This window comes from Micropterus salmoides, unplaced genomic scaffold (assembly GCF_014851395.1).
Source record: "Micropterus salmoides isolate LMB-PRFRI ecotype aquatic unplaced genomic scaffold, ASM1485139v1 Ms_hic_scaffold_14, whole genome shotgun sequence".
In the NCBI taxonomy this organism is placed as follows: Eukaryota; Metazoa; Chordata; class Actinopteri; order Centrarchiformes; family Centrarchidae; genus Micropterus; species Micropterus salmoides.
Window position 1 is genome coordinate 15,526,800 of NW_024040485.1, and position 17,927 is coordinate 15,544,726.

Here is a 17,927-nt window from a genome sequence, read left to right on the forward strand (position 1 = left end):
ACATTTTCTTTTTAATGGAACGCTTTTTGAATTAACAAATAGTTTAATGCTGCTCACACTGCGTTATGTGAAGGTGAGACACAAATACAGTATGTCAATTTGTCGGGTTTAGATTTGTGTTAAATAGCTTCTGCAGAAAAGATGCCATGCATATGAAAGCGAGCAGCCCTGATAGAAATAGAAAGATGTGTCTCTCTTACAAATTGATGCCGCATTTAGCGTCAGAGGCTGAACTTCTGCATTAAAGACAAAATCAGTAACAGGGTCTCAATAATGGCTCCGCATTGTGAACGAACATAGCAGCTTTCCATCCAACTCTCTAGCAAACATTTCAAGTTCTCAAAGTCTTAAAATCTGGCCACAATTGCGAAGAAAAGCTTTTAAATGGATTTCTTTGTCGACTGCACGTTTGAAAATATTTTTAATCCAGATGCAGACATTAATTGCTTTGCACAGATGGATGTTATACCACCATGCGTCCATAGAATAACCGGCCTCCTCTCTCTCTCCCACTCAGTTGATGTCTTTTGAGCTCAAAGTATGTGTGGGGGGAGGGTCAAGCAGGTCGAAGTAGGTTAGTAACGAGATGCATTCGGCGCGTCAGTTGGGGCTTGATATCTCCAGGAACCAGCACAGTACAAAGGGATAAGCCCGGCTGACACATTAAGACAGCGTTTGTAAATTCATACAAATGCATGCTTTCCTCCCTGTTTGCTTTCTTCGACTGGAGTAGCACATAACAAGCTGTCATGCGTTTGAAAAGCTGTGTATGTGTTGAATGTGAAAGCTTTTCAGGGGAACATTGGGCTTGTCTTTAATCTTCCCGCTGTGTGTATTTTTCGTCTTTTTCTTTAAGCACGGGCTAATTGTGTTTCAAGCAGAATTTGACACGTATTGAATCGAACGTGCAATGGCAAATGCGCACACCCTGTGTATTGGCAGCTGCCCTAATCCCTCTCTTTGAACAAGCTTCTTTTTCCTTGTCATTGTTTTGAGCTTGGATTTATTTATTTATTATTTTTATTACATTGTCTCTCCTCCCCGACCTTTTAGAGGAGGAAGGTTTCTAAAAAACCAGTGACTCTTCAGCCTTGTTTTTTCCCCCCACATGTTGGTTTGTTTTGCTCTTATGAAGGGGTTTAGAGAGAGAGAGAGAGTCTCGTGATGTGTGGCATAGAGCAAGTGAGTAACAGGATAATGGTTGTTAACTGTATAGGTCTGCCCACCACAATGACTCATTTACTTTGTTTAGCTTGAAAAAGAAGCATTTATCATGGCCTCTTCAGCATAAGTGTTTTTTTCCCTCTTTGTTCTCCTTTATATTTTTTGCTTTGGAATTTAAAATTCATTTCTTATTCCGTCCCTCTAGGAATATTTTAACTACATAAATGTACATGTGTACAATTTACAGAGGTTGGAGAGAATATACACTTTTGAGTGTGTGCAAATGACTCATTAAATAAATTTTCCACACTTGGAGAGAGACAGCCCGTATCTTACAGTATAATGGTCTTCTCCAGAGGCTGTCAGCGTCATTTTCCTGTGTCTGCCGTTTCCTAGCCAAAGAGGATTCACATGGCCTCGTCTCTCCCCGTACCCCAACTTCTCCAAAGGAAATAAAAGCAGAGAAGCAGGAATAACATTAGCTTTGTTCTCAAAAACTCAGCATGAACTTGTGACGCTGCTACACATGACATAATGCCCCCCAGAACTGCTCCCAGATCCCCATGTATTTATCTACAGCTTTTATTTTACATCTCATACTGTAGCATCACATCCTTCCTTGTCTTTTCTTTTTACAGACACTCTGTTCTATAAAAATCCCCCCCCTTTTTTGCATCTGGCTCAAATTGCTGCGCTGTTCTGTTTTGAGCACACAGAAGGATAAAGGAAAACTGTATGTGTGTGAGTGTGTGCTCGCACACATCCAACATGTGCATGTTAAAAAGAATTGGTGGCAGGGAGTGAACAGAAACGGCACGTTTGTCTGTGTGGTTAGATTTGTAATTGGACGCAGTGGACCGCATCAGTCTTTACCTGAGCTAGTCATTTGCATGGGTTTGATTGACAACAAGCTATGCAAAGCAGGCACGAGTGTTATTCTCTATGACGGTAGAGAAAATGCAGAAAACCCTGCCTTTTTCATAGCTATCACTTTCTTGTTAAGTAGTATTAAATCATTACTGCTAAGAAAATGGTTGAAATTGAATTTCCATAAAGGCATATCAACTCTACATAGTCATGGTCCATCTGCTGGGGTGTTTGACTTTATTTTGGCAGATTAGATCTCACCTTAAGTCGAACATAGTAGGAGGTTTCTATAAATTTGCCAAATTCATCAAACTTAATGTACTCATAACAGTCCCCCTTAACAAGTGCACCAAAGCTGAAAAGAGGGATATTAGGGAGGAATCAATCAAGAACAGACTAAAGGAAAAACAAAACGGACCCACACGCACAGAGCCGTTAAAGAGAAGTTGCTCTCCTATGTCACCTTGTTGTTGTTTTTTTCCTACATATAGTTCTAATATAGAGGATGTGTTTTTTCTCACCCATTGTAATAGACGGCCTTGACTTTTAGTGACTTGTGAATGTGTGAATATGACTCACTAATAGATGGTGGGAAATAGTGCATGTAAATTGGGATATCATTCATATTACTCAGCTACATTTCCCTGAATATCATGTGATGTCCTTGCCAGTGTGATTGTTCTGGCTGGTCTTTCATGTGGCTCATTCAGCTCCATGTTATGAAAGTTTAAATGTGTTTAAATGTGTTTTGAATATAATGAGGCGCTCAAGATAGTTACATTTATTACTAGACTGAAAGCGCAATACTGAAATTATTGACCATGTGCTGCTATAAAGCAATGCGTGGGGTATTTCACGTATGAATACAAGGCGCCCACCCCTGTCACGCATAATGATTATTATTTATGGTGGCTGGATCTGCCTCCTTTCAGCATGAAATGAACTCTATATCAAGTAATGACATAGGAGGTTAAACAATTTGTCTGAATTTAATCACATCCGAATAAACTACTGTGTTAATTTTATAAAAATTGATAACGGACAAATGGCTTCCTCAGGGGTCGATCTCCCGGGGAATGGCTTTGTCTTCTTTAACATTAATTTCCACAACCTTCGTCCAGAGCAAATCAGAGTTTTAATGAACTCTTTGGTTTGCCTGTATCTTAGAACATATCCAATGTGAAATGGGATGTATACAAAGATGTATGTATGTATGTATGTATGACTGTATGACTGTATTTAAGACCAAATTCTTACTTCTGAATTCACTTGACATTACCATTTCACTATCGTACAACAAAACACAAATCAAGCATTTCATTTATTTTCAATGTGTGTTTTTTAATTTTCCAAATTGAAGTAATAAAAGTGACCTATTGATCATCCCAATGGTGATACTACACCTAATATGTTATTATCAAATATTTAACTGCTTCAGAAAGCAGCTGTTATAGGTTGGTAGTTTTATGCTTTACAAAAAAGTTTTTTTTATTTACAAAAAGTGTTTTATCTTCTCAAACCATTCCAGAAGCATTATTCATTCATCAGCTGCCCATCCATATGCCAAAATGTGGCTAAAAACACAGCTTTCGTTTGTTACTCATTCACTGCACAAACGACAAATTTGTGAGCCGTCAGGATTTGATTGATACAACAATGTTTCCACCCTTTACTAAAACATGCAATGTGCACAAACTGGTGCATATGTGTCTTCAGCCACAGAGACCCAAATTGTGTGTTTTCTGCATGTCTACTCTCTTTCTGAAAGTGAGTATTGTTGCACAACGTATAAGTCATTGTTAATATAATTTCCATAAATATGCTCTGACTGTTAAGATGCGAGAGATACTGTGCCGATGCTGAGCCACAGCATTGGCTAGCAGACAATGCTATGTACAATAGTTTGATAATATTTACTACAGCTAGAGACACTGAAGCTGGAGCCTATAGCTTATCTATCTTACATCTACTAACATTATTAGTTTTTTCTTGGTTAAAGCAGAATAACACATTGACATCATTGCGTAAGTCACCTATTCTGTATCTTTTTTAACCCAAAGCCCTGGTTAATGATTGTCCCAGTGATTGGTACAGTTCTGTCCGGAGATATATATTTCTGTGTTTCTTCTCTAAGCAACAAATCAGAGACAGGATCCTCTCCGCCGCTGTGATTAAAAAGTCTTAAAAGACCCAGTGAACATGCCAGCAGAGGTTACCTCATCACTGGTCACTGCCTCATTCTTTGTCTCTTTGATTTTTATGATGGTATTTTGACAGAAATGATCAAGCGGAAGAACAAAATAGTTTCGAGTCTGTGCTTTTGAGATCAAAAGGACCTAATAATGTCACATTACAGGTTGCACCTAGTCAGTTTTAGTGCCAGGCCCTCGTGATAAGCCTCTTCAGAAAATATCAGCTCAGCTTAGAATCAGAGGCATGCGGGCTCATAGTGATCAGCTGATGTAGCCATTGCTTTGCTTGGCTTTTGAAGTCTTTTGGACTTTGTATGAACACTATCCTTCCAAATATGTTTAAGAAAAATTAACCTGTATACCCTCAGCTCTTTCATCTAATTCAAGCATGTTCTTAATTCTCTGTCTTTCTCTTTCTCTGAGCATAATACTTGAGCTCTTTCTCAAAGTAGCATCTTTGTTTTCGTCACAGTGGATGCATAATAAATGAAAGCAATCAATACCCGATGTTTAATATTTATGGTTATTTCTCACCCGACGCGAGACAGAGAGATGAGTTAACGCCCTGTCCAGTTGAAAATGCCTGAGACGCAGCAGCGCTGTAACAGCACCATCGCACAACAAAGATGGATGCACGGTTCAGTGGAGCGTCCCCTAAATGTGTATAACTGCGGTGTATGGTCACCTCTGTAATACAGAAACAATAAAAAGTGATACATGTGGACACCTAAAATGGATTATTATTCACAGTCTGATTTCTAAAAGACATCTCGGTGTCTAAACCTGCCTCTGGCCTTCAACCTCACACAGATTGCTTTATTTTACCCCTACCTGCTTTTGTTCTCCATCCCTTTCTCCTCCCCTCCGTTAATCATTAAAGCCATTGTAGATGGAACAAAGTGACCAATGCTAGCCATTATAAGGTGGATTAGGGTATAAAGAGCAATTAAAAACCTGTGACCTTTTATGAGAGGACGGAAGGAGGTTAAAGAATAGCTGTTATGGTTGTGTTCGACCGGTCATTTCATAGAACGGATTTACAGCTGAGAGATTCTGCCAGCCTGGTGTGGTAGACTGTAGACTTAGGTCACATTTACCTAACACTTAGCCCTATCATAGTATTTAGCAATTATAAGTTTTATTCTTCAAAAAGTCAAATCAGTCAATTATATCCCTTTGCCGTGAAGGGGGAAAAGACAATGAAACATACTGGAAGGCAAATATTTCAATAAGCTAAAAGCTTTCATAATTTTTGTTGTTTGATTTATCAACATTAATGTGATGCTTTTCATAATGAGCTTCACCTGTGAGCATTCGCAGGGGTGACAGATGTTCTGAAAGACAGCAAGAAAACGTTAAGCGTTTGACGTCCTGGTAACGTGGTCAGTTCAATACCCCACTAAACCCTCTGTATCAAACAGCTCGTCTCAATAACTCGCAGAAAAAAATCCCAGTAGCTATGCGCTGATAACTGCAGAAGGATGTAGCTTAGCCTTATCAGCTCTTGGCTCCAGTGACACAGTAATCCACACAATGCTCAGCTGTCATTGTACTGGAAAACACAGAATCATTTCATTTACCCTACAAAGCCCTGAGAATAATTGTGATGTCCCCCTGCGATTCCCCTTCATTACTAACCCAATGAAATTGCTAATTTTCAAAGGCCAAACATTACTTATTCAAAAGAGGCCAACTGTCATCATGCATTTTTGTCTTTACAGAGAAACCTGTTTTGTCACTGGAATAAGGGGCTAAAACTCAGCAGGTATCTACTGAGCATATAGCCTAGTTGAGGTGTAGGCAGGCACAGACAGGGGAGAGGATAATGGGAGTTTCCTTAAGGCTAATCGCTGCTGAGACACAACAGAGAACCTTTTGTATCCAACAGGAACAATGTGATAAAAATGCAAGTGTTAAAAGAAAAGAGAGAACATGTCAAAACAAATGAAAATTGTTTCCCTTTCCTAAGGGCCAGTTTGTTAGATTAAGGGATCTTATGAATCTCGGCAAGCTCAGACGTCCATGCCACTTTAATTTCTCAATGTGTATGTGGGTGTATGTGAAAAGGGAAGGTAGTATCAGTATGTTTTTTTGAGGGCCTCTTCATAAACCTCTAATGGAGGCAGCAGTTTTAGGAAGGAAAAATAGCTCCAACAATATGCATAAACTACACAAACCAAGTGTTGGGGGAATGGTCACTGCTATCAAGCTAGGAAAATTAGGCAGCTGCTTGTTAAATGTTCTTATGCTCTGCAATTCCTGCAATATGCAATTCCTCTTTAGTTTTCTTAATTAGTAGAGACGCTGAACAGAGTACAAACACTGCATGTTTTTTTCATGCAAATCTCTTACATATTTTAGGCCCAGCTATAAATGCATGGAATGCTTTATGCGTTTGAAGTGCAGTGCATTAGTAAAACGCCTTCAAGGGCTTAGCCTGGCAATAGGCAGTATCATCATACCCAGATCCAAGCTTCAGCTTCAAACTGTTTACTTTCTCTGAAGAATAGCCTATTTTCTGGAAACAGAAATATACCTCAGTCTCATCTCTGCATCTCATCTTCTTTAAATAAATGGAAATTTAGAAATGTCTTGGTAGTGCTGGTTGGTTTTCTTAAAAAGTATTGATGATGCTTTCACAACCCCAGATTTATTGGCTTAATTCTTCAAATTATGCATTTAAATATGCATAGTTTATACATTTGTAGAAAAATATAAATGAATCTTTACTGATTGCATCAAATCAGAGGGCTGAAAACTGAAAATTTATTTTCCATAGTAAGACATACTTATACTTACATACATACATACATTTTAAGCATCTGGAAATAGCCATAAGCGTGAAGAATAGGATGCACAAAACAAAGCTGTACAATGGCGTTTATTTACGCACCAACCTTGAAGGTGTAGAATATGCATTCATAATAATGGCATTAAAAAAAGTATAGTTAGCGAGACAAAATAATATATGCATGTACTATTAGGCAGAGCAAGCAGCCATCTTAGCTTAAAAAGGCATTAGCCTATGGTGCTTTTAGCAGTTTGTGGAATAATTGAGCAATTACAGAATATGCTGTGAAGGATATTTTTGTGGTTGGGCACAAAGTCTATATACTGTTCGAGAACGTTGACCTTAATTTGGCACGTTCTCCCCAATTTTGGACTGGATTAGAATTTGGTATCACAGCAGTTTGAATTGAGGTACCAGAGTGCGAGCTCCACTGGGGCTTAACAGGATCTTATAAACAGTGGCGCTGGCATGGACGTCTCACACAGCACATTCAGTTGGAGCCTCTGCTTCATATTGCATTGTCTCATCGTCAGTGCAGGCCACTGTACTAAACCTGGTCACATTCACTTGTGAATAATGCATTTTGTCAGGAGTGTCATACCATTTTGCCAGGGTTGGGTGGAGGGTGGGGGGAGTTTGCCACTGGGGTAATTTGTCTGTGTCTGCATTTATCCACAGCTACTGATGAAACACCTATACTGAGTATTTCTCAACTGTCAGTGACCTCACTTCCCAGAAATGAATAATGGTATATTGGGATGATCTCACATGAGAGGTTTCAGTCTTGTCACATTTGCAGCACATTAGAGGGACTTTCAGCCTGCTCACTTGCAGCCAGTGTATTTGGCAGGCAGGCATAGAAGCTGAGATTGTGGAACATTTTCTTTGCCTCTGTGCAGTCACGGAGCGCACATTCCATGTTCCAAATTAAATGTATCTCTCTTTGCCTCTCCCTATCTCTCTCTAACTGTTTGTGTCTGTCTGAGTTAGAGTTATCACGTGATGGAGCAGACAATAGAGAGGCACTCTGGCGCTACGGAGAGGTTAGCCGGGGGTTTTGTGTTGCTTGTCAGTGAGGGGGGGCATCGAAGCTGTGAATAGGATCATTGAGTCAGAGGTAATTTTGGGCCCCGGTGCAGGGCATTAGTTGGCCAGGGCTTTCTGCTGACAGGCCCGTTTCTCCCCCTCTCTCTCCCCTCTTTTTTTAACCCCCAACCCCCAGTCCCCCTCTGCTGCATCGGCATTTCTATCCAAACCAAAGGCCTTTATTGCTGTGGCCATGACAACATGTCTGATAGGGCGTGGCAGCCAAGATCTCTTTTAGCCTTGTACCTTGGGGAGCCAATACATCTAGATATGGTTAAGTTGTAGCTGCTAGAGTTTAAGCAGCGCTACACTACACATTGCTGTGGTTTTATAAGCCACCAGAGTATGTCTGGTAAATGAATAGACAATACTGGACATTCTCATTCATTATCATTGGAAGTGGTCGTGCCTGCTGGGAGTTTGTGTAGTGATTGCCTTGGGGGCTGACTGGTGAAGGGCCTCTCAGAGGTGTCCTGATGGCCAAATTTCAGACAATGTTAACAAGAGGCTTGGGCTAAAATAACTCACAGGGGGAACAGTGCTGTCAAGTGCACTGCTACACACTTTCACAAAAATGTACAGTCAAAAGTGTCAATAGGACAGAACATGGAAACACGTAGGATGCACCTTGCATGCATTTAGCAATGGTTTAAAGAAGTGAGTTAGTAACATTTTAAGTAACAAACTAGCTGAGCCAGGTTGACATCTACAGTCTATAAATTACTTTTTAAAGGTCAGACAAGTCCATGCTAAATATAAGGGGAATGGAAGTGGCCAAAGTAGTACTGCTAGAAGAATGCAGTAGTAGCCTAAAACATCTGACAATACCTTTAAATCATTAACTAGTTCGCCAAACTCAGACATGCAGGTGACATTTTGTTCCCCCTGTAACTAATTTATATAATCGTTTTTAATTATGATTTTCATTATCAATTAATCTGCCGTTTATTTTCACAAATTATTTAAAATGTGGTCTGTAAAAACAACAGAAAATTTTGAAAAATGACCACCACTCTTTAATTGTTTGTTTTAGAGTCTATACAAAGATATTTAATGTACAGTGATATAAAACAAGAGAAAATCAGCAAGTTTTCTTATTTAAGAAGTTGCAACCATCAAATGCTTTTTGTTTCCAAAAATGGTGTAAATTATTATTAATTTAGCAAAAGTGATTGATCATAATTGTTTCAGCTCTACATATATTTGCTGAATAACATTATATGTTAGTAGCACCTCAATCAGAATGGTGTGAGTGAGACTTTACCCACCTCCAAGTGAGATTCTTAAATCTATGGACTGTCTTCTGCTGTATTGTGAGTTATTTTGACAGTCCCTTACTCTGTATTCTACCTCTGTCTGAGTATCTGCTGACTTGGGCTGGCTGGTGATTGCCTGAAGGCTTTGAGTTTACAGGCGGCTGGCTTTAAGGCAAAATCTTCAGAAAGAGAAGGTCATCTATCTGATGTCAGCTCTGCCAGGTTCAAAGAGAAAAAAAAACTAATTGGTCAAGGGTAATTTAACAAAGGCAGCCAGGAAGGAGATGGTCAATATCAAGTGTATTCCAGTATAGAAGAAAGATCATCATCTTCTATCTTCATTATTGGAAGTGCTGGCTCTCCTGCAGTGCTGTTTCACCTTGTGTGCTGTTAAGCAATATTTAGATGAACTGCAATGCTTCAGGTAAAAAAAGTCCAGTTGGCAGTGTTGTTTTCTTGTTTTGTCACAGTTTAAATCTTTTAGCACGAGCTGTAATAGAATGCAGCACATGGTCCTTGCAGAACATTTGTTCTCCCTGTTTGGGTTTTGATAAAGTAGAGCAAGATTGCAGTTTTATTTATCAGGATGAATACATTGTGATTACACTGCCTGTCAATTTCCAAGCTTTCATTAGGCGACCTCACATATTTGATTCCCTTCTCTTTCTCTCTGTCACTTGCATTCTGCTTCTCACATTTGAAAACATGCTAGTTTGAATAGGACGTTCACTGGCTCTGTTTTTTTTGTTTATTTTTTTTTTAGCCCCATTCACGTTTCAGTAATAGTTTTTCTTTTCTAAAGAAGATGTGCCTTCCCTGCTGCTGTGTTGCTTTCAGCCATTTTGCCTTTAGCTGCTCAGTAAGAAAACAGGTACATCTTTGTCAGTGTTGGAACCAAGAGCATCTACCTGAAAACATGCCTTGTCTGTTGTTACAGGCAGCAAAAAAGTGTTAAATCACCCATGTCATCACTGAAAGATGTATTACCAGTTGGCTGTGGTGCACTTTAGGACAATTGCACATTTTGGGGTGAAACTATTAAATTATGCCTGCGGGTTAATATTATAACTTCCTTTAGACCCTGAACTGATCTCCTGCATCCTCTCCCCAAGCCCAGAGGAACTCAATGTGCTCAGAGTGCAGATGATACTCTGAAGACATCAGTGGGTCCCCAAGGTAGCAGCACAAAGGAAGATTAGGCACCCTCCTTCAAGGCTTTTGTTAAGTAATTCCACATCTCCTTTAATAATTCAAAGCGGCATCAGCAGAACCTCCACACAAACGATATAGGGTAACATTGTGATCTCAGTGGCCTGGAGGAATTTTTATCTTTCCCTTTATGCTGTTTTTTTGTGCTATAAACATGAGGGGGGCCTTCCAGGAAAACATATCCACACAAAAGGATCACACAATGAAGCTCTTAGGTGTCGAGGGGTGTGTGTGTGTGTGTGTGTGTGTGTACATGTAGGAGCTACGCAGTCTTCGCTGTACTGTCACTCACTTGTAACATGAACTGGTGTTGTACCACTGCCACTGAGGCACCAGTGGGACTCGAGCCCCCATGAGCCACCTGTCTGCAATGTGTGTGTGTGTGTGTGTGTGTGTGTGTGTGTGTGTGTGTGTGTGTGTGTGTGTGTGAGGTTTTGGTTTGTTTTGTGTGTAAACATGCTGATGAAATAAACATCACATGCAGTTGCCTCCATCTCTTGAGGAGCTGAGATCGGTAGTCATCCGCAGAAAGCACCCCTGTATGTCATGGAGGACAAAGCTAGCAGGCGATGGCCTTAGCTGGAAATAAAATAAGATGTCTCCGGCAGAATTATACATGTTCATGCATGCTGTGTATATATTTTCACAGCGGGGCATTTAGACAGTCTAATTTACACACCAGGTTTTAAATGTAATGTTTTGGATTTGGGGGCTCTTCTTTAATAGCCTGCCCTTAAGGGGAAGACTTCCCTTTTTTCTTCAGTTTTCTCTCCCTCCATCTCTCTCCTCCACTGAACCTGTTTTGAGCAATACCTTTGGGGCACATCTTGAAGTGAATAATGTATGAGCGAGAAGAAGAATCAGAAAACCTTTGTGGACCTTCTGTCTGTGTGTCTGTCTTACACCTCCTTTGACTCTATTCTTTTCTAGGTTTCTCTCTCACTGTTGCGCTAATTGTTTTACTTTAAATTTAATATTTCTGTTTCTATCTCTTGCAGTGAGGTTTGTTGGCTGTGGCCGAGGTGGTGTGGTGCGTTTTGAATGCAGTAACCCAGCTGACTTCCGGATAGAGGCCGACGGAGTAGTTTATGCTGCCAGGAGTATCCAGCACTCTACGCTTCCTGCATCACCTTTGCTGATCAAGGCCAGTGACACCACCACTCAGCAGCAATGGGTTACCCAAGTCAGACTGACGTCCTCCACAGACTCCAGCCAGCAGGTGAATATACCTTAACCACTTCCATAACAGTTCAAACGTATTTGTCGATTGTCTGCCTGATGTTACTGCCGTAGAAAGGTGGAATGATCAATTCTCCCCTCACATCTGATAACGTACGCTTATTAGGCACACTGCACATTCACAGATGGCTAGTTCTCTAAATTGTAGCAGGTGTTCCGAAAGACTGGATGGATGCTTGCTAATTAAAACTTAATGTGTCAATTTACTAGGAGCACAAACATATACTCAACACGGTCAGTGGGTAGCAAGAGCAGATGCAAAATAGCTCCTCATAAAGTTGATTTCAGTGAACATGGCTTGTGATTGTGAGGTTATTGCCTTATCATCCAAAAGGGGACACACCCCTTTTAGGCGCTTTGGAAGACAGGAAGCATCTGTCTGTGCTGTGGAGTGTGGCTCTTAACTGTTCCGCTGGACATGTTGTGCAGTCATCTGCAATTACTTAGAATGACCATGTGCTCATATGTCAACATTGTCGTTGGCTGAGGATCACAGGAAGTGCACAAAAAAAGCACTGCACATGTCCTATCGGTTTGCTTTGTAACCAGGAAATGAAAAGAAGCTCCGAAGCCTGTGTTATTGTAGAGGTTTTAACTTCTTTGCCAGTGGATTATGTGATCCTGCTCAATTAGATAATATCTGTTGCTTTAAACTTACAGGAGTGATGCTACAGGCGCGCACGCACACACACACACACACACACACACACACACACACACACACACACACACACAGGCTATACTCTATGCTGCTCCTCTCTATCCTGACCCAACCTGTAGGGTTATACGTGAGCGCTTATGTGCATTTGTTAGTAATAATTGCTGTAAGATCTTAGATCAATTAGCCTTCTGGTGTCTTAATGAACACCCATAAATCAAATAATCGTGTTTGTTTAACAAAGACCAAATGTGTGGGGGGTTTTTTGCCCTGGAAACCACTTATGCAAATGGCCACAAGTGACCATTTCTAAATGTGCCGCACATCAGATAATTTCAGGAAAGGCGGCATATTTTATGCGGCGCAGATTAAAAGTTAATACCGACAGTTATGTGTAGTTACTGTCAGTTTTGCGGGCACAGTGGTCTGCTGAAATTAAAATTGTAGCCAATAATGATTTCATGGCTTTCCAAAACACCATCGTTAGCCACTGACACTCATTTACCAGAGGGACTCTTGCAGGTATGTGATTTTAATGATACCATCAGTCACGGTTGTCTGTTGGTCAAAGGCAAATGCACACTCGTCCCCAACAAGTAAACATAGACTTTGAGCAATTTGTTTTTTTTAGTTTTTTAAAGAAAAGTCTGAACCTCACATCGGCTATACATGTGTATACTAATTATCAGCAGCCACATTCTGATCTGTGTTTGTAGAGGGCTCTTGGGTTTGCCCTGATTTGTCCGTAATGAAATCAGGGGATTGACTTTCCCATATCTTGCTCGTGTATGAGGTCACAAGCGGTTGTGTTCCCCACAGCATAATTATTGTCATGAATCATCATGCATCTCTTAATCACATCAGCGATTACATTTTTTTATTAATCCATGAATGCGGCAGCTTGGGGAAACATTTTAATCAATGACAACCAAACAATATCCTCATTAACATGAGAGTGTGTTCGGCCTCTCCACCTCTTATTAGAAGCTCAGTTCCACCGCAGTCCGTGAGGAGAAAACCTTTCAGCATCTGAAAGAGAGAATTTCTCTAAAAGGGCAAATACACACACGCCTAATCCTCCCCACACACTCACAGCAACACTCAGGCCATCACTCAGCCTAACGCTCCCCTGGACTCTGAAGTAGACTTCCTAGTCAGAAGATGGAGGGAGTTCAGAGAGTGTGGATGGGTGCAGACCTCCAGCGCACCAGAGAGAGATGCATGTTGGGCTAAACAAACCCATCATGCCATTCATCATTCCAGACACAGGTTGCAAATAATTACTGCTCTCACTCGTGCCTATTTTAATAGGGTAATAGATATTTCTGAAGCAGGCTCCTTCTCTAGCTGTCCTCTTGCTTCTCTGCATTTCCACTGTGTGAAAGTAGTGTAATCGGATTTCAAACATGATTAGTGGAAGCTCTCCGACAGCTCCCCAGATGTTAGAGGAGGGGCAGCGTTGGATATGGGTCATGCTATAAGGTGGCAAAGGGGTAATTAATTTCTGTTTGCATAGGACACTTTGTAGTAGTTCGTAGGACTTGACTACCTCACAGCCAACGAACATTCAAATAATTACAGGCAACAGTAGGGAAGATACTTCAAGGGATGTGACAGTTCCACTGAAATCCAAGCTATCATTCGTTGACATTGACACATTTTACATATTGTTTTTCTGTTTTCCTTCCTGCCTTGTTTTGTTCAAGGTTATTTTAACTTTCTCTGGCACTACTTCAGTCTCCTCAGTCTCTGGAGCAGCATAGGCAATTTGAGCCATCTGTGTGTTTAGTGTCTGGCTTGCAGGTACCATCCTCCTTTGTTTCAAATCTCATTCATTACAGGCGAGGGAGGATGGCAGATCCATTATGGAAGCTGGTCTGTCTGTGTGGGTGCATTTTATCAGGACATAAGAAGAGGTCTGCCATTTAAAGCAAACCAGCGCTGGCGGCGTGCGGCTGCTGCAGTTGCCACACCAAAGCGTTTCAAGCATATCATCACATATTTGTGCTGTAGATATTTTAAGCTACAAAGAAAGTCATAAAATAATGGACTGTTTGATTAAGGACACATTTTGATAAGTTATTAAATGGAATTTGAAAGAGTGTATTGGGTTTTGCAGAAAGTGGCAGTTTCCTTTTATCACCACATCAATTTCCTTTTGTATAACCAAAAGGGAATGGTTATTGGTCAGCCTGCAATACCACTCTTTGCATTAAGGTGTCATATCAGTTTGTGGGTCAGCATGTGCTGCTGTGGATGAACCATGAATGTCTGTACAAAATGTCATGGCAATCCATCCAATAATTGTTCTGTATTCTGTGAAGGACCAATCAACTGACCAGCTTTGCCATCGGTAGAGCCATGCCGCTAGCATAGCTAAAATGCATGTACTCACATTTTACTGCATTACTGATACTATCACTGGCCAGCTCTTGAACAAAATAATTTCCTTTTCACAGGTGCAGGAAGTGGTTGTCCCTCCAGTCATGTCTAAGGATTTGAAGGAAATAGTGTTTCCATTGCGAAACACAGACAGCCAGCTCAAACGCATGAAGAGAGACTGGGTCATCCCCCCAATCAATGTCCCTGAGAACTCTCGAGGCCCATTCCCACAAGAGCTTGTTCGGGTAACGTAGCTCACCCAAGCACACACACCAATCTCATAGCTTCAAAGAAAGTGCTTTTTGCTTGATATGACATCCTTGTAGGTACCAGTTGCCCTGAGCTCCTGCTCAGAGGGTCACAGACATGAGACATATGCCTTCAGCAAAATGCTTCATATTTACAGCACTTTGCTAAAGGTCAGGGCCCTTTTTTCTGCTGTATTATTTACCATTATTTATTTCCAATCCAAAGTGCTCACCAACACAATTGTTCCTCGGTTGCCTGTTGAGATATTGTACTCCTTTTATCATGGCTCAAGGACACACACGGCCCAATTCATTTGCTTCAATTCTCTTGTCAGGGCTGGGTGTGGGTGGCTGACAGAGGAGAAGCAATACTCAAGACAGCTAAGAAGTAGATCCTTTTTCAGCATATTAAGCTGACTTCCTTACCGAGTGTTAAGTCCTGTACATGCTATTTGTATGTATTATATTTAATCCGGCCATATTAGAAGGGATGTTTCTGGGCTTTAGTGGTTGATATTAGGATGAAGAAATACTCTGTTTGCTCAGCATGGATCCAGGGTGTGGGAATAGAGGGTCTCGGCTTACATGGCAAACAGGATAGACAGCCCAGCCAAGACAGAACTTCAATACCACACAGACACACCACACACAATTTTTATGCACTCTTTTGCTTGCTCAGCAATCTATTTTTAAACTAATACTGTGATTGGTGCTGAAATGTCAATAAGTCAGTCAATATACAGGATGTTTTATAGCAATTTTAATAAATAATTTAATAACAAAGATTGTATGGGTATAGCTTTCTTTTCAAATGTGGGACTTTCTGATTTTCTGTGTTTCTTATTTTAAGAAACTGAATACTTTTGGATATGACTATAAAAATGATCTGGTGATGAGCATTGAAATTTGTTCAACCTCAAAGATCTGCCATATAAGTCACAGTATAGTTTGCATTGTTTCAAAGCTTTCATTGACATAACTTTTCACCCACAGATCCGGTCGGACCACGACAAAAACCGCTCCCTCAGATACAGTGTGACAGGCCCTGGCGCTGACCAGCCCCCCACAGGCATCTTCATCATCGACCCAATCTCTGGAGAGCTATCTGTCAACAAGCCCCTGGATCGAGAGCATATCCCCAACTTCCATGTAATCAGACACAGTAGTTTATAACAAATAATGTCTTTAACAATATTCTTACTGTTTTCAAATGGTGTCTCCAGCCTGCTTTACCAAGGGAAATGTTTTCTCTCCGGTGGTCCTGTACATTCCTGCCAACTGGCATGTGCTCAGCAGTCATGCGTAGCCTTAACAGTCTTCTCAGACTCAATGAAGACTGGGGTCTCCCAGGAAATCTGACTTATCCGTCTGAGAATTTAAAGGATTTAATGTGATGTTTTTGAGTGAATTGAGTGTGTGTTAGATGCATTACGATAACCTCTGTCTCCCTCAGAGCTGCTTTATTCATTAGTGGTTCTCCCATTACATTGCAGTGGTCTTTAAATTATATAGCTTAGTGTTTAGTGCTATTTATTTATGTGCTTTAACACAAACTGGTACACACCAAGCAAGGTTGCAGTTAAAAGAAATGACAGACTTCAGCATATTCATCTACTAGAGTCTACTTGCGTGATCTTTGAAGGTCACGAAAGGCTTCAACAGCAAAATACCTTCAATTTAAGCTTTATGTGGTGACCTCTAAACTGTAGAGAAATAAGGAAGCAGCTCAGCAGTGTTTTAGTTCAGGATGCCACTGATGTGTGAGTTTGCCAATTATCCTCCATTGTCTGTAATTTCTACAATTACTTTTAACATATGCAATCAACAGTGTAACGTACAGTATAATACATTGATTAATTTACACTTGAACTAGACTGCAAGGTATTACATGCAAATGCATGTTTATGATGTACATCGTTCATAGCCTATAGATATATATATATTTTTAAGATGTACTGTATTACCTATATTTATTCTTGAGCGTGAATGGGTGGGATCAAAATATAGATGCATCAGTGAATTGAAGGTTAGGCTTTGCAGTTGTGTGTATGCAGGAAAGATGCACTTGAACTGCAAAACAAATGCAGTTAGTTGTTTTCATAAAAAATAACCTGTGCTGACCCTGTGTAAGCAACAGTACTGAATAAGGCCAGATTGTTTCTGTTTAGGCCATAAAAATGCAGCAGAAATTTTTGTGTTTTTGTCCACTCTGGCAATTATCTGACAAAATCTAATCACTTAGTTCTCTTTTGCCCTGCCCATGTTAGAGAAAGTTGGTGGGCGGGGGGGAAATATTTTATTATATAAAAACAGCATTGCTCTCTTGGTCACGCTGGTGTGAATATAGATGATTTTCGCAACGGTTTGCTGTTCTGCATACAGTAAAAGATTTTCAGTGATGGTAAGTGGGGTTAATTAACACAGCAGTTCAATGCATGACATTGAGTGAGTGGTTTGCCCAATACATTGTTTGCACAGTTAAGAATTGTCTTTGCTTGAACAGTTCTACAGTCCAGATGTGTTTGTGTTTCCCCTAGCTGAGAGCTCATGCAGTGGACCTGAACGGCAACCAGGTAGAAAACCCTATTGACATTGTGATCAATGTGATCGACATGAACGACAACAGACCCGAGTTCACTCATCAGATCTGGAACGGCACTGTTCCAGAGGGTTCCAAGCCAGGTAATGTAGCACCTAAAGCCAGGCACAGCATCACACCGTATGAGCAACCGATCGGCTGTAGTCTGAGCCTCCAGCTTCACATGGTGCTGGAGTGTTAGCAGATCAAAGAGCATTGATGGTATTCCTGGGGTGGGCACTTTGTTAACTTTGCTT

The 17,927-nt window shown here is 40.7% G+C and overlaps 1 protein-coding gene across 1 annotated transcript in view; it reads left to right on the forward strand.

Annotated features, from left to right (window-relative positions):
• cdh2 (cadherin 2, type 1, N-cadherin (neuronal)) overlaps positions 1 to 17,927 on the forward strand; it is a 57,020-nt gene that overhangs the window by 22,947 nt on the left and 16,146 nt on the right. Inside the window, exons 3-6 of the mRNA XM_038717956.1 lie at positions 11,564 to 11,784; positions 14,922 to 15,089; positions 16,086 to 16,241; positions 17,630 to 17,774. Coding sequence (XP_038573884.1) covers positions 11,564 to 11,784; positions 14,922 to 15,089; positions 16,086 to 16,241; positions 17,630 to 17,774 — 690 coding nt within the window. The remainder of the gene's footprint in view (positions 1 to 11,563; positions 11,785 to 14,921; positions 15,090 to 16,085; positions 16,242 to 17,629; positions 17,775 to 17,927) is intronic.